This window comes from Hemibagrus wyckioides, linkage group LG02, assembly GCF_019097595.1.
Source record: "Hemibagrus wyckioides isolate EC202008001 linkage group LG02, SWU_Hwy_1.0, whole genome shotgun sequence".
Taxonomy (NCBI): Eukaryota; Metazoa; Chordata; class Actinopteri; order Siluriformes; family Bagridae; genus Hemibagrus; species Hemibagrus wyckioides.
Window position 1 is genome coordinate 2481952 of NC_080711.1, and position 22619 is coordinate 2504570.

Below are 22619 nucleotides of genomic sequence, written 5' to 3' on the forward strand. Positions count from 1 at the left end.
TCTTGTAAATTTGCAGAGATGGCTGTTAAAAAACTAATGATTTTACAGCATATATATACAGTAGTGTGCTGTATTTTTTATTTTTCGTAATTTTATTTTCATAATTGTTGATTTACAGTGCTCTTGTAAATTAACCAAAGTTGCCAGTAAGTTACTGAAATTTTACAGTAAATTTTTACAGTGTGTGTAGTTGTAACAGGGTAACAGATACTATATTGTAGCCTCTTGTAACAGATACTATATTGGTTATAAGTCATAATGGTGTCCAATGTGATGTGAAAGAGGTGGGCAGGCAGGTAAAGGGTGAACAGACAAGCAAGTGCAAGCAGGACAGGCAAACTCGCATCAAAGTTTTCCTCAAGTTCCTCAAAATTCCAAAAGGATTAAAAAGAAAACCTCCTGGATATAATGCTATTCAATATAATAATAGCAAATTAATGAGAGATAGATTAAGTAAAATAGAATCTGAAGCAGTGCAAAACTGTTTGGTTACCAACATGTTCCATTCTCTATTTAAGTCCATGGAAGACCCCATACTGAATCATCAGGCAACCTGGACAAATGTCAAAAAATCTCAAGAAAAAACTCTGGTTACACTAATATTTTCACAAAATATTTGGGTCTATCTTGACATAAGATCTCTTGTAAAGCCTGCTATGATGGTCACAAAGAATTGAGCTTCACAATGCCCTTGGATGTATCTTTTGACCTTCAGCATATTGTCTACTCACTCTATGGCAAGCCTAAACAAATTTGTCAAACTAAATGATTACTTTCACTTGTTATCCTGTGTGTCCTCCTCTACTGAATGTTTCATTTTGTTGTCATCATTGATAATGATTCTGGTATTTTGGAATTGTGCTTGCTCTAACCTGTATATTACTGTTGTGATGAGGAAGCTAGATATGTAGGATAGATAGATAGATGTTGTTGAACCCACCTCCTTTTGTACTTTTGCCTAATGCACCTTTAATAGCTATAGTTTATGGTACTTCTAAGTCTCAAAAAGTGCTGATGAGACCTGGGCATGTGCTGATGCCCCTGATCTAGAAAGTACATCAAATTGATTCAAATGAAACATACACTTACCAGCCAGCAGAGAAGCTCTAAGAACACCGACTGTAGAGAGAAAATAAAGAGGAGGAATTTCATGAAGCCAGTGATATTCCTTTTTTCTTATAACCTTAATAATAATAATGCACTATGGAACAGTCCTCACCAGAGTTATTGGCACTCATTATTAAAATGAGAAAATATTAGTATACACTGTCCACTTTATTAGGAACACTGTACACCTGTTCATTATGCAATTATCTAATTATTCAGTAATGTGGCTGCAGCCCAGTGCATAAAATCAAGCAGAATCAGGTCAAGTGTTTGTGACCAGAAGACTAGTCTCCTCTGATCTCTCGTCAACAAGATGTTTTAGGTTGCAGACTTTCCACTCACAGAACATTTTTCACACCATTTTGAGATCAGCAGTTTATGAAATCCATCCCATCTTCCACCAACATCTATGCCATGCTTAAAGTCTCTCTTAAAGATCACATTTTTCATATTGAATTTAATTGAGTGCGTGTGTGTTTGAGTTCAAGTTCAGAACAGTTCACTTCACACAGTTGAGTGTGTGTGTGTGTGTGTGAGTGAGAGAGAGAGAGAGAGAGAGTTTGGTTCAGTTAGGTTAGCCATTCAAAAACTGTAAAACAACTCTAGCACATCGCAAACATGTTACAATCCTGAGACACTAATCCCTACCATTAAAATAGAAATTATTCATATACAGAGAATTGTGATAAATTAAAGATACAGTACAAATACCATAAAATGTAAACCATACATTTTTCAAATTTTTGGATGAACTGCATCTTCAATAGTTGTCTCAAACTGTACTTATCAAAAATATCAAATTAATTAAAAATGAATAACTCCATAAAACACACCAGCTATAGTGGAAACATCATGACACTCCATCATATTTTTATAACTGTTTTTCTTCAAATATTTTTTTCTGTGTTTCAGGATCTCAGTTTCATAACTGAGGATTCAATTCGGTTTCAAGATTTGTGCAAAAGGTCATTTTTATGAGTATTGAGAAAAATATTAAATAAACATTTTCAAAAAAGTTGAATATTGTTGTATCAGAAAAATATTAGATTTTAGGTAAGAGTAAATCTGCTCTGTAATTGTCTTCATCTGGTGAATGTCTTCAAAGTAAAATAAATATTTAAATTCTAACATCATCCAAAGGATAGTATAAAGTAAACTTTTTAAGAGTACCAGCAATCACTTAGCAAAGATTAACTGATTAACCCATAAACATATACTCCACACATATAAATGTGGAAATTATATTTATATCAATTAATATAAAGCCAAAAAAGCCAAGCATATTGATATAAATGTTGAATTTACCGAACATTAAAGTGAGATGAAGATTCCGCATCCTGGTCTGTTGCTAATTACAGTGTCCACTGCTGCTGTCTTCTTACAAGGAACCTCATGAGATAATGACGGCCAATGTTTTTTTTCTTCACGCAGCTTGGTCACTTCCTGTTAACCTCCTACAACCTGGAGTCCACATACTGTACGTGGCCATTACATTTTTGGTTTTGTGCACCATAATACCTAATTCTTTGTAACTGGAACCTGTTGTACACAAAAGAAGTGGCTTAATGTTCAAAGATAATATCTGGTTATATATTTATTGGTTCCTCCTAACCCCAAATAGGTAGAAGAAATCTAAAATGCAAGTTCAGGTCTTAGGAGGTTAACGTGAGCCAAAAACCCTAAACCCTAAAAACCTATTCAAAGAAACGATAAGGGTATGTATAAAGTGTCAGGCCATAGCAAGATAATTTATTTCCTGGAAGTGTTCTGGACGGATGAACACCATTCTTCCTAAATATATTTGTTTTTATGATCAGTATGTAACTCCATAATCTCCCATTAGTGTTAAGCCAGGTTAAGATGTCTTGAGGATAATGACAATTTGATAACTTACCCTGTAGATAACAATATTTCTAATATTTCTGATTTTATTTTAGATTTTAATATTTCTGAAGTTTTATATATTTTCATAAATTCATACAATTTTTTTTATAAACTAAAAATACCGAATACTTTATCACAAGATTTTATTATTTATTATTTGTATTTTTTTGTTGTAATTAATTAAAGTTGGCACTTCTGCATTCTTTTCATGGTGACTTCTTGAGGTTATGACGGTAGTGTAATTTTTGTATCAGCAAGTTTCCAGTGTTGATCCGTTCTTTTTTTTTAAAGCATAAACCATAAAACTAAGAGCGAATCCACATCGGTACTAACAACACTTCTAATGAAAGTAAGTGAACTTCACACGTCTACATTTTTCAAAGCAACACTTCAGAAACTGAGCTTCCGAGTATAACATTGAAAAAAATATAACTAATGAACTGACCTTCAACCTTCATGCCATGGCTTGACTCTTTTCCTCCTCTACTTCCTGTGTACTTCATATTAAAGTGTGTCTTCATGTTCTAGTAATCATGAAGAGGTTGATAATGAGGTAAAGCATCAAACATACTGAATTGTACAATCCAATCTGGTAAAATTATTTCACTGGACACAGAAAAGTTATTTGGTTAGTGAGATGAAACAGAAAAAGTCTGAAGTATACGAAACCACATAATTTGTGTTCAAATATAATTTATCATTTAGTTCAAATTCAAATTTTATTTGTCACATACGAAATCATACACAGTACAACATGTAGTGAAATGCTTTTTACGACTGTCTTACATGAAAGAGGAAAGAGTAAAAAAAGAAAATGTGTGGACATGAAAAGATAAGGGATATAGTTAAGAAGTATAGGGAAAAATAGGGAAAAATAGAGAAAAAAAACCGTTAAAACGGTAAACTTGAAAATCAACTGTCAGATATGCATATGCAAATATATGTCTATGTATGTATGTATGTATGTATAACTTGGCAAATGTCTGACTGAAGCTAATGACGTAAAACAAACACCTGCTCTTGGAAAAAAAAAATTTTAATCAGCCTTCCTTTTCAGTTAAATATAAAACGTGGTGGTGTTTTGAGGAAAAAAAAGTGTGAAAGCAACATCAAGCTGTTTGTTGGTGTAACAACAGAAATTATCTGCAGGTAAAGCCTTGCTGCTGAAATTCTATTCTGTAAAATCCAGCTGCACCAAAGAACAGAACACTTTCATCATGATCAGAAACAAAAATATCGGTCCTAAAAAAAAACTGCTCGTTGGCAGTTAAAGTTTTTGGGCAGTGTCCTTACATCAGCACCTTCACATTTACCAATCAGGAACAAAAAGTTGAGAGGAAGCCGAACACATTGCAGTTCGAGTTTCGGTGCAAGTGGTGTGCATAGTGAAAATGAAACGTGGAAGTCTTTCAAGAGTCTTGATTTCTTTCTTTTTTCTGTGAAGATGAATTTCATCTCCTTAGGGGAAAAATGAATTGAATATTTTCACCAACAAAATCGCTGCTGACACAACTACAAGTAAAATGTTTGTGACATCGATCCTGGAGTTACAGGAAAATTGACCGTCTAACAGAGGCAATATATTGATAATAGAGACAATATTTATAATAAGAAATATTTATAATATTTATAATAACAGAGACAATATTTATAATAAGCTGTATCCAAGATGGTGGCATGGCAGTAGCATGCAGTGGCCACTCTGGATCAAAAATGGTGCTGTTGTCATCTTATAGCCCGACTATAATGGCATATGGACACCAGATGGAGAGGAGTCAAGGAAAAGCGGTGCGCAAGAAAGTGGAAATGTGGCAAGAAGGTGGGTGTCCGTGCTAGGCTAAAAACAAACCCTAGCTGGCTGGCACTCCCCTCCATACTTTTATCCAATGTCTGCTCCCTGGACAATAAACTGGACTACATCCGACTCCAGCGAACTACACAGCATGAGTACAGGGACTGCTGCATTTTTGTTTTTATAGAGACGTGGCTCAGTGACAGAGTTCCAGATGCCGCCATTCAGCTAGCCAAGCTTGCTTGTTTCTAATTACTGTTCATCGGTAGTGGAGTTTGTGACTGTTAGATGCAGACCATTTTATTTACCATGGGAATTCTCCACCATATTACCCCCAGCGCTAATGCTAAGGAGGCTCTGTGTGAGCTCTACGGCGCTATTAGCGAGCTGCAGAATGCACACCCTGATGGACTGTTTATTATCGCCAGAGATTTCAACCATGCATCTCAAGTCTGTTGTTGTTGATCTTTCGGCTGCTCCCTACGTGCATGAGGAGTCGCTACAGTTGACCAACTGGTCCGCACAACAACTTGGCACAAGTTTTATGCCGGATGCCCTTCCTGATGCAATACCAATCCCGGCAACTCCAAACAACTTTTTTCCATAATAAATCATCTGCTCAGACCCTAATCCCACACTTGTAGCAATTTTACAGAGGAGCAGTGCAATAGTTTCTTGACACATTTCACCACTGAGGTTGATACTTTCCACTCCATACTGTCTGTCTCCAGCCTTCCAATCTTAGTTTTACCTAAATCAAAGCCAGAAGTCTGTTTCTCACAGTTCTCTGCCACCACAGTGAGAGATGTAGTGGGTATCATACAGAGAATGAGACCCTCAACATGCACCTTGGACCCTCTCCCCACTCCCCTGGTAAAAGCTAATGTCTTAGATATAAGTCCCCTCATCACCAACATTATTTTTACTCTCTCCAGAGTGGCAAAGTTCCAACAAAATTAAAAAGTGCAGTAATCAGGTCACATCTAAAAAAACCTTCCCTGGATCCTTAAGTTATGGCAAACTATTGTCCAGTCTCCAACCTTCCTTTTCTGTCAAAGGTCCTGGAAAAGGTTGTCTCAGCCCAGCTTCAGGACCATCTAAAAAATATATAATCTGTTTGAAAAATTTCAATCTGGTTTCCGGTCCTCCCACAGCACAGAGACTGCCCTTGTCATGGTCACCGATGACCTTCTGGTGGCCGCCGACCAGGGTTCTCCATCACTTCTTATCTATTGGATCTTACAGCCACGTTTGATACAGTCGACCACAAAATTCTCCTTCACTGTCTACAGCATATGGTTGGATTTTCTGGCACTGCTCTAGAGTGGTTTGGGTCCTATCTCAAATGGATCTGCGTATGTGGCTCGGTTAGTTGTGTTGTGTGGGTCGGTTCTTGGGCCAACCCTTTTCAACATCTACATGCTCCCATTGGGCCATGTCATTGACAGGCATGGAGTTTCATTCCATTGCTATGCTGATGATACTCAGCTCTATGTGAGATTGACCCCAACCTCTCCGTTGTTTCCATTAACTCTCACTTGTTGCCTGGAGGAGATTAAGGCGTGGATGTCAGAAAACTTCCTTCAACTGAACAGCACTTAAACTGAAGCCTTTCTAATTGGCACCCCCCACCAGCTTCGTTCCTCCCCATTACCTGTAACTCCTTTTCTGGCCACACCATTACTCTCTCCAATTTTAATTTTTAATAACCTTGGAGTCAAGTTTCATCCCCAAATGTCATTTGAATCTCATGTCCACCATCTCTGTAAAACTGCATTGTTTCATCTCAGAAACATAGCCAAACTCTGCCCCTCCCTTTGCCTCTATGATGCTGAAAGGTTGGTCCACGCCTTTGTCTCCTTCAGGCTTGACTATTGTAATGCACTCCAAATTGGGATCTATGGATTCAAAATACTGCTGCCAGGATTCTTATGAGGGTGCGGAACTATGAGCACATTACTCCAATCCTCCGGACACTCTATTGGCTCCCCATCCACCTCCATATTGAATACAAACTCTGTCTACTCACCCACCAGTGCATCCATGGAAATGCCCCACTCTATCTTAAAGAACTCCTTATTCCACAATCTACAAGATGACACCTTCCTCCACAAATAGCCACCGTCTCTGCCCCCAGGACAAAACTTTACACAATGGGGATCAAGCCTTCTCAACAGCCGCTCCACGGCTCTGGAATGCCCTGCCTGAGAACATGCAGGCACCACAGACTGTGGACTTTTTAAAAAACAGTTAAAGACTTTTCTGTTCAGGAGAGCTTATTTATGGGGGCGTGTTATTCTTTTTATTTTGTTTTTTAATTTTCTTGTGTAGCACTTTGAGATTTGCCTGCAAATGCAAAGTGCTTTATAAATAAAATGAATTTGAATGAATGCATCTGTGCCCTTATCAGTAGGGCTTTTCCAACTTGTTTTCATCAAACAGTTAATTTTGACCTCTGAAGACAGAATGGGTAAGTTCCAGGGCTACTGCTCTGTTTTTTGTTGCTTAATTTTAATTTATTGCTGTTTTCTCTTACGTTTGCACTAGCCTGAAGTTTTTCTCTGTTCCAGGCCCAGCTCTCATCTCCTCAAGGTACCAATATGCCTATAGATTAGATTAGATTAGATTCAACTTTATTGTCATTGCACATAGTTACAAGGCAACAAAATGCAGTTAGCATCTAACCAGAAGTGCAAGTTAGGAGTGTAATATGAACACATATATATATATATATATATATATATATATATATATATATATATATATATATATATATATATATATATATATACATACATACAGTATAAAGTGAGCAGAGATGGATAATTGTGCATTGAATATATAAATGTACAGAATAATTTAAACTTTACAGGTATATATGAGTGTGCGGAATAGGAAATGTACAGAAACTATATATAGATGAATTTACAGTATATACAATAGTATGAAATATACCTATGAATAACTATGAATAACTTTACAGCTGAATGGATATGCAGGGAGTATACATACACACACACATATATACCTATATGAATATACATATATTAGTATATAGTCTATGTGCAGACTATACAGATGAATGTACAGAGAGTATTTACAGAGATATATTACATCACTGCCGGATTTATCAATGTGTGGGGGGAAGTTACTGTCCATGTAAAGAGGTTAGTGAAGTTGAGTTCACTAAGGTAACCACTGTGGGATAAAAACTGTTCCTTAGCCTGCTGCTTTTGGCTTTTAGGCATCTGAACCTTTTTCCAGAGGGAAGGAGAGAAAACAGTTTATGTGCAGGGTGAGAGGAGTCCTTCACGATGCTGTGAGCCTTATGCAGACGCCGCTTCTTATAGACGTCCTCAACGGCAGGGAGTGGGGTCCCAATGATGGGCGGTTTTCACCACCCTTTGAATAGATTTACGGTCCGAGACAGAGCAGTTCCTATACCAAACTGTAATACAGCTGGTTAGGATGCTCTCTACTGCACAACAGTAGAAATTGTTCATTATGTCCGTAGGGAGGTGATTCTTCCTCAGTAATCTCAGGAAGAAGAGACACTGGGATGCCTACTTGAGCAGACTGGAGGTGTTGGAGAACCAAGTTAAGTCCTCAGAGATGTGGACCCCCAGGAACTTGAAGCTGGTAACACGTTCAACCATTGTCCCTTTGATGTATACAGGGGAGTGTGTGTTACCCCTTCTCCTCCTAAAGTCCACAATGAGCTCCTTGGTTTTACTGGTGTTCAGGAGCAGGTTATTGTCAGCACACCACTTGGCCAAGTGTTTTACCTCTTCCCTGTAGTTTGTCTCATTGTTGTCATTGATGAGTCCAATCACTATTGTGTCATCTGCAAACTTTATTATGGTATTAGAACCAAGCACAGGGCTGCAGTCATGTGTGTACAGTGAAAACAGGAAGGGGCTCAGTACACAGCCTTGTGGAACGCCAGTGTTCAAAATGATGGTTGAGGAGAGAATGTTATTGGATTTAACATTCTGTGGCCTGTTGGTCAGAAAATCCAGTATCCAGCTGCATAGAAAGGTGTTGATACCAAGATCAGCAAGTTTCCTAATCAGCCTGGAGGGGATGACTGTGTTGAATGCCGAGCTGAAATCGACAAACAGCATTCTTGTATAGGTGTTCTTGTTGTCTGGGTGAGACAGTACAGTGTGTAATGTTAGAGAAACAGCATCCTCAATGCTCATATTCTCACGGTAGGCGAACTGATGAGGGTCCAGTGTGGGTGGTAGGCTTGTCATAAAATGTGCTAGGACTAACCGCTCAAAGCACTTCATGATTATGGGTGTAAGTGCTACCGGGCGATAGTCATTAAGGCACATGGGTTTGGAATGTTTAGGCACTGGCACAATGGAGCTGGATTTAAAGCAATTTGGCCCTGTTGCTTGGGATAAGGACAGATTGAAGATGTCCGTCGTGACCTCATACCTGAACACATGTCCAGGTATTCCATCGGGGCCAGCAGCTTTACTATTATTGATCCTGCTTAAGGCAGCACAGACTTCTGTGGTGGAAAGTGTGAGGGGCTGGTAGTTCACAGGTGGTCTCGTCGTAGTGGTTGTCTCCTGGTGGCTCTGATCAAAGCGAGCATAGAAGTTATTTAGCTCGTTGAGGAAGGAGATTTCAGTGGATATGGGCGCAGAGTGGGCGGGCTTGTAGTCACTGATGGTTTGGATGCCCTGCCACATACGAGGGTTGGAGTTGTTGAAATGTTCTTCGATCCTCAGCTTGTAGCTCCACTTGGCCTTGTCGATACCCCTCTTCAGGTCAGCTCTGGATGCACTCTAGGCCTGTACATCTCCTGATCTGAAGGCAGCATTCTGGGCCTTGAGCAGGAGACGAACTTCCCTATTCATCCATGGCTTCTGATTAGGGTATGTCATAATTTGTTTTTGAGTGGTTACATTGTTGATGGTGGCTTTGATGTGGTCCAAAACAGAAGAGGCGTATTGATTAATGTCCGTGTGAGAGTCAGAAGTAGCTTGAGAGGCAAACCTACTCCAATCCATATGATGAAAACGGTCCTGTAGTACAGTGTCTGTCTCTTCAATCCACACTCTGATAGATGTTAATGAGGGCTTCACACGTGTAATGAGTGGAGTGTATTTGGGGAGTAAAATATCCGTCCCAGGTGGGGGAGGGTTAAAACTCTGTATGCATTGATTATATTTGTATAGACATGATAGAGTGTTTTGCTTCCTCTTGTATGACACTCAACATGTTGATAAAATTTCTTTCATAGCAGTCTTAGCATTAGCATCGGTGGTATGTATGCAGCAGTTATAATTGTTGCAGTAAACTCCCTTGGTAGATAGAAGGGTCTACATTTAATGATTAAGAATTCCACGTCAGCAGAACAGTGACTCACCACGATAGTGCAGTTTGTGCACCAGATTTTGTTTACGTAAATACATATACCTCCGCCTTTGGTCTTCCCAGAGACTTCTGTTGTCCTGTCTGCTCGTAGGATGAAGCGTCCAGCTAGCTCGATTGCACTATCAGGAATGCCGCTGCTCAGCCATGTTTCCGTGAGTGTTAAGATGTTGCAGTCCATTAATCTTTTGTCGTTGGCAATACGAAGTCGAAGTTCATCCATCTTATTTGCCAGAGACCTCACATTAGCAAGAAAAATTCTGGGTAAGGAAAGCTGGTGTGGTCTTAGCCTTAGCTTAGCTCGTAGCCCTCCACGCTTCCCCCGCCTTGGTTTACGGTCTCTTCACCGCCTACGAGCACTTCCTCCTGGCTGGGGATAGCCTGTAGCCCCCGATGGTTTGGAGATTTGAGCGAGTAAGAAACGAAAGTCCACAATGCCACTGTTTGTTTGTTGTAATCCAATTTCTAAGAGTTCTTGTCTGCTGTATGAAGTTAGACAGAGAGTATTTTGTATGAACAAAATGACTATGATCATGTAAATAGCTACTAATCCACAGATACTGGAGAGACGCCGAGCCTCGCGTTGTGCACGCGCCGCCATCTTAGACACATAGTTGGGCACAGCTCCAACCCTGGCTGTACCAGGATTGATGCTTCCATTCAAGTCTCACCTACTGCGGAAAAGGCCTGTCAAACTAATGTTACTCCCACCGTTACTCATTCTACACAGGCCATGCAATCTCGGTACAAAGTTAACAAGCGTACCCAAACTTCTCATCCCACATGTCGTGTTAAACCCTACATTGTTAAGCCTGTAAATAGAGGTGGTCAATAAACTGAGGTGGTGCCTGACAACCCAATCATGCTGTCCTCTAATTCTTATTGTTTTATACAAACACAAACAAGAATGCATTCAAATACACCTTAAACACTCTACAACATTCAAATACACTTTGAACACCCCAAACCATAACAAAAATTACTCCCACAAAAACCACTGTAGAAAAGTGCACACCATCTATATGCAGCAGCAATGAATTCATGACTTTTTTCAATGTCATTCCTAAAAAAATTCCTACTATTAATTTAAAACCAAATTATTTGATAAATAATCCTTTATTTATGATCAGAGCTTAGAATGCTTCACTCCACTTCAAGAGCCTGATCTAATTTCACTAATTTCTTCTTCAAAACTTTCAACCTGAATTCTAGATCCTTTACCCACATCTTTCTTTAAACAGATACTACCAGTAGCTACCGAACCCCTTCTAAAAATGATTAATTCTTCCCTTAGCACTGGTTATGTACCCAAATCTTTTAAACTAGCAGTTATCAAACCCCTGATTAAAAAACAGACCACGACCCTTGTCAGCTGTCTAACTATAGACCAATATCAAACCTGCACTTTATCTCTAAGATCCTAGAAAAGGCTGTAGCACAGCAGTTATATTCAGACCTGCATAGGAATAGCATACATGAAATGTAGCAGTCAGGATTTAGGCCTCATCATAGCACAGACACAGCACTGGTTAAAGTGCTAAATGACCTGTTACTGGCTTCTGATCAGGATTGTGTCTCCTTAATGGTGTTACTCGATCTTAGTGCAGCTTTTGACACCATTGACCACACTGTTCTACTTGATAAGCTAGAACATGTTGTTGGTGTTAAAGGAAAAGCCCTCTCCTGGCTCAGGTCTTATTTGACTGATCGTTATCAGTTTATAGATCAAGATGGTCACTACTATATGAATGCCAAGGTTATGTTCGGTGTTCCACAAGGTTCTGTCTTAGGCCAACTGCTTTTCTCCCTATATATGCTACCCCTTGGTGCAATTATTCGTTAACATGGTATTAGCTTCCACTGTAATGCCGATGACACACAGCTGTATGTTTCAGCTAAGTCAGATGAGAGACACAAGCTTATTAAGATTGAAGAATGTGTAAAGGACATTAGACATTGGATGGTCACTAACTTTCTCCTGCTTAACTCTGACAAGTGATGTTGTTTCTTATGTAAAGCTGCTTTGAGACAATGCTCTTTGTTAAAAGCACAATACAAATAAAATTGAATTGAATTGAACAAGACAGAGGGTGCTTGTACTAGGACCACATGCAGCTAGAAGTAAGCTTTCTGATTGCAGAGTAACTGTGGATGTTCTTTCTGTTTCATCTTATCCAGCAGTGAAAGATCTTGGTGTGATTATTGACTCTGGTCTTTCATTTGAAGCTCATGTAGATAATATCACTAGGGTAGCCTTCTTTCATCTCAGAAATATTGCTAAGATGAGAAATAACGTCACTTGATTCAGCAAAACTTGATCATGCTTTTGTTACCTCTAGGTTGGATTACTGTAATGCCTTACAGTCTAGACATTCCACTAGGAGCATAAACATGCTCCAGTTAGTCCAGAATGCAGCAGCAAGAGTCCTAACTAGAACCAGAAGATATGAACACATCACTCCTATCTTAGCCACACTACACTGGCTCCCAGTCAAATTTCACATTGATGACAAAAAAAGAAATTAACACCACATCCAATAATTACAGGAAAAAAAATGTTTATTGCATATAATACATGCATTTTGCAAATCTCAGTAAAGAAATAAATGAATAAATTCCAGTAATTAATTGATTGTCTTCTTCTTCTTCTTCTTCTTCTTCTTCTTCTTTTCCCTTCAGGGGTCTCCACAGCAAATCATCTCTCTCCACCTATCCCTATCTTCTGCATCCTCAACACTTACACCCACTAGCTTCGTATCCTCATTTATTACATCCATATACCTTCTCTTTGGCCTTCCTCTTTGCCTCCTTCCTGGCAGCTCTATGTCCAACATTCTCCTACCAATATACTCACTCTCCCTCTTCTGGACATGTCCAAACCATCTTAATCTGGCCTCCCTATCTTTGTCCCCCAAAAGTCCAATATGAGCTGTCCCTCTGATGTACTCGTTCCAAATCCTGTCCAACCGTGTCACTCCCAAAGAGAACCTCAACATCTTCAGCTCTGCTACCTCCAGCTCTGACTCCTGTCTCTTCCTCAGTGACATGTTGTATCTCTAAACCATACAACATGGCCGGTCTCTGTCTTGTACACCTTCCCCTTGATTCTTGCTGATATTTTTCTATCACACAGAACTCCTGACACCTTTCTCCACCCATTCCAACCTGCCTGCACCTCTTCTTTACCTCTTTCCCACACTCTGGCAACAGTCAGCAATTCCAAAAACAAGAAGTAAAACAGCTCTGGCACATCACAAACATGTCATAATCCTGAGACACTGTAATCTCTTCCACTGAAATACAAATCAGTCATTTATATACATAATACCTTAAAATCTAAACAATCCGTTTTTCACATTTTTTGATAAGCTGCATCAGTAATACTTCTCTCAATCTGTAGTAATCAAAAATAACACATTATTTAAAATTAACTTAAACAATACCACCTAGAGTGGAAGCACCACAAAACCCCATCATATTTTTAAAACTGTTTTTCTTAAAGAAAGTAATGCTTTTTTTTATATATTTCAAGATTTCATCTTAAGAATTAAGAATTCTCGGTTTCTAGATTTGTGCAAAATGTCATTTTATTGCTATTAAGAAAGATAATAAATAAACATTTTTCAAAAAGTTGATCATTATTGTATTAGTAATATATTAGCTACCTCTGCTACCCCAGCACACTACAGTGTAGAAGATAAAGCTGGCTACCACAGAGCATATGCAGCATGGTTCTGCAGACATTAAAGTACATGAGTCTCGTGAGGAAGTACAGTTGACCCTGACCTTTCTTGTACAGTGCATGAGTGTTTTTGTTTTGTTTTGTTTCTTTTGTTATGTTGACACCCAGATACTTATAGCTGTCCACAATGTCCACCTCATTGCCCATGATGCTGATTGGGTTTGGGGGAATCCTCTGCTTTCTAAAATCCATCACCTGCTTTATGGTATTCAGCCTCATGACCTCTTCTAATACAGCCTACAACAAAAGAGTCATCAGAAAAGGTTGCAGATGGCAGGACTGTGAGCAGTGTCTGAAGTCTGATGTGTAGTCTGTGAACAGAAAGGGAGACAGGACTGTCCCATGAGGGTCCCTTGTGCTGCTCACTATGATGTCTGAAACAGTGTTCTTCAGCCTCACATACAGTGGTTGACATGTGAGGTATTTGATTATCAAGGTCACCAAAGAAGCATCCACTCGCATGTCCAGTAGATTATCACTGAGCAGTGCAGATCATAAGGTCGTATGGGTTTTGAGATATATATAGTGGTTTAATGGAGGGGGGAGAGGGGGAGTGCTGTATGGAGGAACAGAACCACTTGCAGACTATCACACCATCACAGATCTGCCATTACATCTGTCAGCTTGCGGAAGCAAGGAATTAGTGTCTGTAACTCTGAAACTACACTGACCTAATAGTTCCCCATAAGCCCTTGGTTGCTGTTGTAGAAAGCAGTGGCGGACCGTCAGGGTCAGCAAGTCCTCCTCTGCTGGCCTAAACAGCAGTGATCTGAATCACTGACTTGGATTTTAATATATTTATTATATTTTCCATGAATGTGTATTAAATTATTCCCAATAGTCTATTCTCTACATTTCATAGCTTTTCTCTCGGTTATGCTGCTTCCAGTAGTGTATATTTATGATAAGAATATTTATCCAATCATATTTCAGCCAGTGGATGACATCATGTGTTGCCAGGGTGAAAGAAATCTGCCTTAAGGCCTTCAGAATCAATAGTGCAGGCGCCCATAGCTTAAAATAAGTGGCAATGAAATTGTTACATTAACCAATCAAATTTTGAGTTGAGGACACTGGGGCCATCTAGCAGGCATACGATTACGTCAGCAATTTCCCGTCCTTTGATTGGATAATTGGAGTAGTCAGAGGCAGCGAACCGCACAAATACATTTTTGAGAAAAGTAACCTTTATAAAATTGACTATTCCTTGTGAGGTGTGAAATACTGTAGACTAATTTCTTTTTTACTTTGCTATTTAACAGTTGATTAGTATCTATTGCCGTGAAGTCCAGGGGCAATTCCAGAATGTCCATTTAAGGGGGGATCAGTGAGTGTATAATAGTAATAAATAAATAAATAAAATAAAATAAAGGTTTGACTAACAGGGTGGGATTGTAAACTTATTGCAGCATTCCACTGTATTGCATAGATGTGTATAACATTTGAGTACTGAACAAGCCAACGAGTCTTCCTAATCCCACACACACACACACACACTTCTGCGATGCCGCAGTCTGTGGATTAAAGAACGCGCTGAAAGATGGGGAGGTTTCATATGAAACTAAAAGGGGACTGAGGCGATCACAAATTTGTATACAGTTTATGGAGAATTGCAGAATTTTTAGGGGGGCTGAGTAGAAATGTTAAAAATGGCCTAGCGATGCCCATGGTGGCGTCATAATGATGGTATAGAGGTGGATTAATTCAGGAAGGACACCAGTGAAGGCCTAGGTGTGAAATGCACAGCCCACCACTGGTAGAAAGGACATTATTTAGTTACATTATTTACTGTCCAGTGTCACCCAAATGTTCCCTTCTGAGCCTGGTTTTTCCTTGCCACCGTCACCACAGGTATGCTCATTAGGGATAATATAGTAACTTTAATTAAAACTTTATATATTTTTTTCCTTCTCTGTTTCTTCTGTTACTTCTGTAAAGCTTTGAAATAATGTCCATTGTAAAAAAAAAAAAAATAAAAAAAAAAAGTGCTACATAAATAAATTTGATTTAATTGAATTTAATTGGAGGAAGAGGGGGGCTATTGCACTGGGAGTGGGTGAGACTACTCTCCAGCTTCCTCCTATAACATTCCTTCCCTTCTTTGATTAAAACTCGCCATCCTGAGGCTTTGGACAAGATCTGTACTTATTAGTTTTAAACTACATGCTTTAATGAAATTTACATCATTCAATAATGCTTACATCTAATAACCCTAAATCTTTCTGCAGCTTTCATGGTGACATGCAACTCCATAATGATGCCGATCCATTCATAGCACACAGATCAAACAAATTAGCGAGAAAGAAAGAAATTTGCCTTATTTTGAGTTCAGTTTTTCATTGTTTCATTGATTCGGTCAAGAAGCCATAGTTAGAGTGTGAATATACAGTGCGCTCTTTCTGGCCTTAATATAACACAGCAACAGCTTTAATAAAGCTTCATTTTCTTTCTGTCTTTCTTTCTTTTTTTTTTTTTACACAGGACAAATCTATAGCAGTAGTAACCCTCGACACAGAAGTAAAAAAAAAAACAAAAAACACAGCAATAAACTACTGCAATGGGCAGAAACAGAGGTGCAGAGTCAAATACTTTTAAAAACAATTCTACAAAAAAATGTATTTTACAAATCAGACAAGTACATCTTGTTTCAGCACTAACACTACTGTTACACAGCACAGAGTAACTCTGGTACGGAGTGTTCCAGGGCAGCGCCGGAAATCTGAGATATTATCTAGATGTTATCTTAAAAACAAAGTGATGTGCATAACCCATAAGAATAGACATAACACATATAATATGTGGAGATTATATAATAATGTTAATTATAAGCCAGACATATTGATATAAATGTTGAGTTTACCGAGCATTAAAGTAAGATGAAGATTCCTCATCCTGATGTAAATCAGTTTGATGCTAATTACAGTGTCCACTGCTGCTGTCTTCTCACAAAGAACCTCAGGAGGTAATGACGGCCGATGTTTTGTTTTTTTTCTTCATGCAACCAAAGAGGTGGGGTTCCTTTTGGTCATTTCCTGTTAAATGGCAAAATCTATGCTCATATAAAAATGTTAAAGTTTGTTCAACAGCCCAAAACTTGAAGAACTGCATAAAACACACTTGTATGCAAAACCTATCCAAACCCCCAGAGTACCTGAAGTGTCAACAATATTAATGCAAAAATGCATAAGACTAATGCAAAAATGCATAAGAAAATGAAAATAGTCATTTTCCTTATCTTTTCCAAAAGTAACACGTCACCAGCTTTATGCTGAGAAAGTCCCACCTATTTTCTTTTTTGGAGCATTAGGTTCTTTTTTGACACCATTATCTTTGACTTTGTAACTTTTCGAATACCATTATAATTAAACTTTCGCGAATCATTATATTAAAAATGTGGGTGTCTCCGCCCCCACCAGTGGGATTCCCCCATCTTTGTTCTTTATTATTGCATTTTTACATTTCACTGCTTTTTCATCTATCTTTCTTTTCTGCATATTTAATCTAGACATTTCACCTGGTACTGCCATTGCTGTTCAACATGTCTGCGTTTGCTCCATGATGAGGTCATTGCCTCTCAAGGTACCAGCAGGGTGAAGATTGGTCATGATGACCTGAAGTACAGGTCTAATATTGACTGGCCCAAAGTTGGCAAGCCTGCTACCGCTGAGAAAGCCTGCCAGACTGACATCACTGATACGGCTGCTCATTCTCTGAAGCCCTTGCAGACTACATGCAAGGCCAATGACCGACTCACATGTCGCATTAAACCCTATATTGTTCTCAGAATCAAACGATCTAATGAATAAACTTTACCTGAAAACTCAGTCATGCTGGCCCCTGATTATTTTACACAACATCAAACAAAAATTCCATACATACACACTTCAGACTATAAAATTATTTCCCACACTCCCCATTGAGAAACTTTGGCAAGAAATTTGTTTCAAACCGTCTAGGTTTTTTAATGCCTTTCCTCCCCTTCCTATCTTTCCCTCAACAGCAACATCACTACAGCCAGATTTACACAGTTTTGTTTGCTATTTTAAACTTCAGGCTGTTTTTCCAACCAGCTGAGCCTGTTGAGGAGCCTGGTTCGGTCAAACATGGGTGTGCTCTGATAAGCACTGCTGCAACTTGGGCAAAATCTTCATCTCTTGGATATGCCTTAAAATTGTACATAATCCCTGCAAGACTTTCCAGTATATCATGTTTTCTGTCTCTTCCAACATTAAGATAAGTTCCATCTTTCATAAAAGCGAGGTTTCCTTGACGAAGACGATATTCAACGTTAACAGAACATTTGGGGATTTCAAAATCCTCGGGCCACTCACTCTGTCGTTCTGCAGATAACTGCTCTGATGCATCAGAACCTGAGAGAATGACAATGTTTCCCTGACTTGAAGATGGAGATGTGGATAGAGGAATTATTTTTAATGTCACCCTTTCTGGCAAATCATCGACATTGCATAATGCATTATTAAAATCAGGGTCTTCATATTGAACGTGGAAAGTATATGAGAGCTATATAGTATAGTGTATAGTGTCTATATAGTATATAGAGTATATGCAGCTTCTCCTGTAGCATGTGCTTCAAGGCATCAACATCGGCTGGTTTTTCGGGAATAACTACTTTTCGGATGTCACCATCATGCACAATAACGCGAAGTATCATGGCTACGTGAAATTCTAAAGAAAAACAATATAAAATAAGATAATATAAATACAGAAACAATAATGATAAACACATGCATGTAATTTAGCAGCAGATGTAATGCTTCAATGTGACAAAGAACTGGCCTCGCACAATATATGCTGCCAATGGGAAGGGGTTGTTTAGTTCTGACGGCAGAATAACTTGCAGTGAATGCAAACTGCATAACTCATAACAGCGCAAATGCTCAACGTACCAAGCCGTCTGGGGTTTACAAAGGAATATTTTGTCAGTATTGATGGCCAAAACCTTTTCAATCTGCACGAATTCTGGCAAACCTGAACAAGATCCAACTGAAACCACCATGTCTGGGCAATACTTAATGCCATCAATGGTAACACTGGGTGAAACAAGCACTGTGCTGCAATTAGGACTCCTCAGACGCAAATATTCTCAGGGAAGGCTGTTACAAGTGAACTACTGACCCTATCCATTTGTATGCCTGGTTTGAAAATGGAACTTCCATCCATGTGATAGGCCATTGTCATTTGATGCTTCTTGTCCAGCATTAGGGGAACATTTTTAAAGTTTTGTGCATGCCGGATAACTCTCTTAAAAAACTTATGTTTCCCTTCAAATCTCATTGTCCAAAGATTTCTCAGTGGCCCGTACATTCTGATTAACTGAGGATAGTGCTCTATGTAGTGATGCTTTGGACGCAGAACAAAGTTTGGAAACACTTTTTGAAGCAAAGCTCTGTGTTCAGAGATCTTGCAATTCAAAAACTCCACTGTGTCATCAGTAAATTGGACAGACATACTCAATTCAACAACGTCTTTTAGCAACATCAGCACTTCCCAGGTATGTTCATTCTCTCCCACGTTATGGCCAATCAAGAGTGGGAGGAGTCTCAAAAGGGCCCAATTCTCATGGCCATTTCCTCCTATTGTTTTCTTGGTTGCAAACAGTTGTTGAATAGGCTGTGGCTGGTCAGGCCTATCTGAAAATTTGTATGGGAATTGTTTGATGGCACCACTTAAGGACTCCAGGGAAAAGTAATGTTTGCCAATTAAATCCTGTAAACACAATGCCATCTGTACAGGGACAATGCCCTCTAACAGATCATGCAACAGATCTGGAGGGAAACCACCAATTGCATGAAAGTGTCTCAAACTGTCACTCAAGGGACAGCTACTCTTCACACCATACTGCACTGTCAGAGTACTGTCCTGTTGAACATCTTGGACATGCTGCTGGTGTTTTTCTTTTGTTCTCATTTCAAAAAACCCTGACCTGACTTCCTTGACTTTAATGCCCTCCCTTGTGGCCAGACAAAACCTACATGGGAAATTCACTCTAAAGCTTTCCTGAAAATCCACTAATGAGTGGGCGCCCAGATTATCCGCAAGGGCATGCAGAACAGATCCCCTTACACAAGATCCCAGCTGTTCAACATATACTCCCTGCTGTTCAAGACATTTCAAGTCTTCAATTAGATGGTGAAGTATTTTTGAGTAGCCATGCTTCTTAACTACATTTGATTTACACAGGAGAGCTAGCTGAATGGTATGTAGAGATGACGTGTTTTGCTGGCAGGTTTGCAAGAATCCAATAGATAGCACACAATTTGTGCTTCTTTCACGAGGTTCCGGGTGGATTGGCCACTTCGAAATCATCTAGGTATAGGTTAAGAGATATTTTGTGATCATCTTCTGCAAAAAAGGAGTTATCCTTATAATGTGTGCCATCCCTGTAACTGCCATATCCCCCTGAGGTCTCACCTGAAGCCAGCACCTTATCAAGAACTTCTTTTTTATTCAGAAATTTCTGCAACATTTGAATAATAGGGACATAGACATAATATTGATCATCATCAACAATTTTGTATTCAACCGTCATGGCCACTGGAAATTCTCCCAAGTAGTACAATGTTCTCCTTTTGGTTGTGGAAAGAGGACCTCCTTCTTTTGTGCACTGTAACAACATATTGCTGTCAATAACTGCCTTGACAAGCTCTTTTACAACTGAGCTGTCTGCCTCACCATAGTGTTTGACAGTAATTTGCCATATTGTGCTATTTAACAGTGACTCAGACAATAAATTAATTTGATTTAACTGTTGAATAATTTCCTGAAAAATGATGTGGCCTATGTCCCGTGGTCATTCATGGACCTGACGGGATTAATTGGCAGACTGCCAAGCATCTGTGAAGGGGCTCAAAAATGGATCACACAGTTTGAGGAGCAAAAAATTGGACAAGTACTGGCATTAGGAGATGTCAAGGCAATATTGTCTCAGTCACTGGGTAAGGCCAAGATGATTGAAATTTTTCACAATGTGGACCTGAGAAGAGAGGCAGTGGGACAGAAATATGATCCAAGCCTGTTTGGGACCCACCGTAATCAAATCTGGCAGTCTCTGAGGGATGCATATCCGATGCGGGCAGATCCAGGAAGAGTAGAGAAAATCAAATAGGAAGAGAATGAGAGTGTAACAGAATTTGTATTAAAGCTGCAAAAGGCATGGAGAAAAGAAATGGGAGGAGCATGGGATGAAACAGCAGCAAGCCAAACCCTGTTTCATATGATGGTAAAGAAAGCTCTTCCAATAGAGGTCCAAGATCAACTGGAAACAGTAGTGGGACTGAATACAATGGCTTGGCCCATCTTCGAGGCTAATGTAATTCATTATGTGGAGCTGCACAGACAAAGAGAAAAAGAAGCAAAGGAGGCAGCTGAAAGCCTGGTAATGCAGCTCCACAAGGCCCAGCTGAGTGAACTGGCCCGCACCAAACAAGAAATTGTGGAAAAGAAGAAGGAAGAGAAAAACATATCAAAACAGGCAGCAGTGCTGGTGTTGCAACCAGCAGTGCCCCCTGTGGCTCAGCCTGCACCTCTGGTGCCACAGCCAGCAGCCATGACACAAACCACGCCAGTTGTCCCACTGCAGCATATGCAACCTGCTTATTATGCGCCTCCACCAACGGTAATGTACCCCCCCATTTCAACAGTACCCACCCCAGAATCGAGGATGGGGTCAGGGACCATTGAGAGGAAGAGATCCAATGAATCAAGGAGGAAGAGGAGGAAGATGTTGGGTATGTCAAGACCTCAGTCACCTGCAACGAGACTGCCCATGCCTATCAACAGGAAATGGCGCCCCCAAGAGGAGGTCTACAGCAAAATCCAGAATGGCAAGGTCCAGGAAATTGGATGGGACCCTGGATGGGGCCTAATCAACAGCCCCAAGGACCAATGAGCTTGGGAGGCCCTATGGGGCCACCCCTGGGAAGCATGTGAAGAGGCCCAGTATGTCATGAAGGAGACTAACTTAGAACTATGCACAATGGACAAGGTGTATTGGTTGGAACTAAACATGCACAATGGAATAAGGGACCTGTACGCACAGTGGAAACCCTGGCTTATTAAAATGCAGCCCAGTTATCAAGAAAACAGAGATCCATGGCACTGCACAATGACGTATGATGATGTATGATGAAGAAGGACAAAATGAAGAATATGAGTCCATGTGGGACAAACGAGTGGCAAGAACACAGTACACTCTGAAGACTATAAACCTAATAGTAGGACCTCAGGGGGTAGCTGCGACAGTTCAACTACCATCACAACTTGAACAGTGGTACCAGATTCCTGATGCTGCTCCTCCTGTCTCCCTGCTGATTGGGCAAGGTTTTGAATCAAAAGAATTAGGACCAATGGTGAGGGAAGCAAGTCAGGGGATACAGTGGACACAGGTAGGACAGGGAGTCAGTGTGTCCCCAGATAGAAAGTTTCTTAGAATAGAGCAGATAGTGATAGATGAGATAAGGCCACAGACTGTGCTGATAAGTATGGCTGAGAATATGAGAATGGTGAAGAGCAGGATGAAACAACTGCCCCAAAGGGCGGAAGAGCAGGAGCTCACAGAGGAAGAAAGGGGGGAAGCATTGGCACAAGTACAAGACCAGTTATGGACCAGACATCAGACAGATGTAGGGCTAGTAAAGTCAGCAGGTCTAGTTAAGATACAGCTTAAACCAGGAGCATGGTTACCAT

At 39.8% G+C, this 22619-nt stretch overlaps 1 protein-coding gene across 1 annotated transcript; it reads right to left on the minus strand.

The window, feature by feature from the left end:
• Positions 1-987: 987 nt before the first annotated feature.
• LOC131363855 (uncharacterized) lies at positions 988-20240 on the minus strand. Its single transcript, XM_058406793.1, has 2 exons — positions 16774-20240; positions 988-1119 (listed from the first exon to the last, which is right to left on the minus strand). The coding sequence occupies exon 1, from the start codon at positions 20238-20240 to the stop codon at positions 19002-19004; it is 1239 nt and encodes a 412-aa protein (XP_058262776.1). The 3' UTR covers positions 988-1119; positions 16774-19001.
• Positions 20241-22619: the final 2379 nt, after the last annotated feature.

Bases quoted from the DNA above. Each gene is read 5' to 3' on its own strand.
- LOC131363855 (XM_058406793.1), bottom strand. From the start codon at position 20,240: ATGATTTCGAAGTGGCCAATCCACCCGGAACCTCGTGAAAGAAGCACA.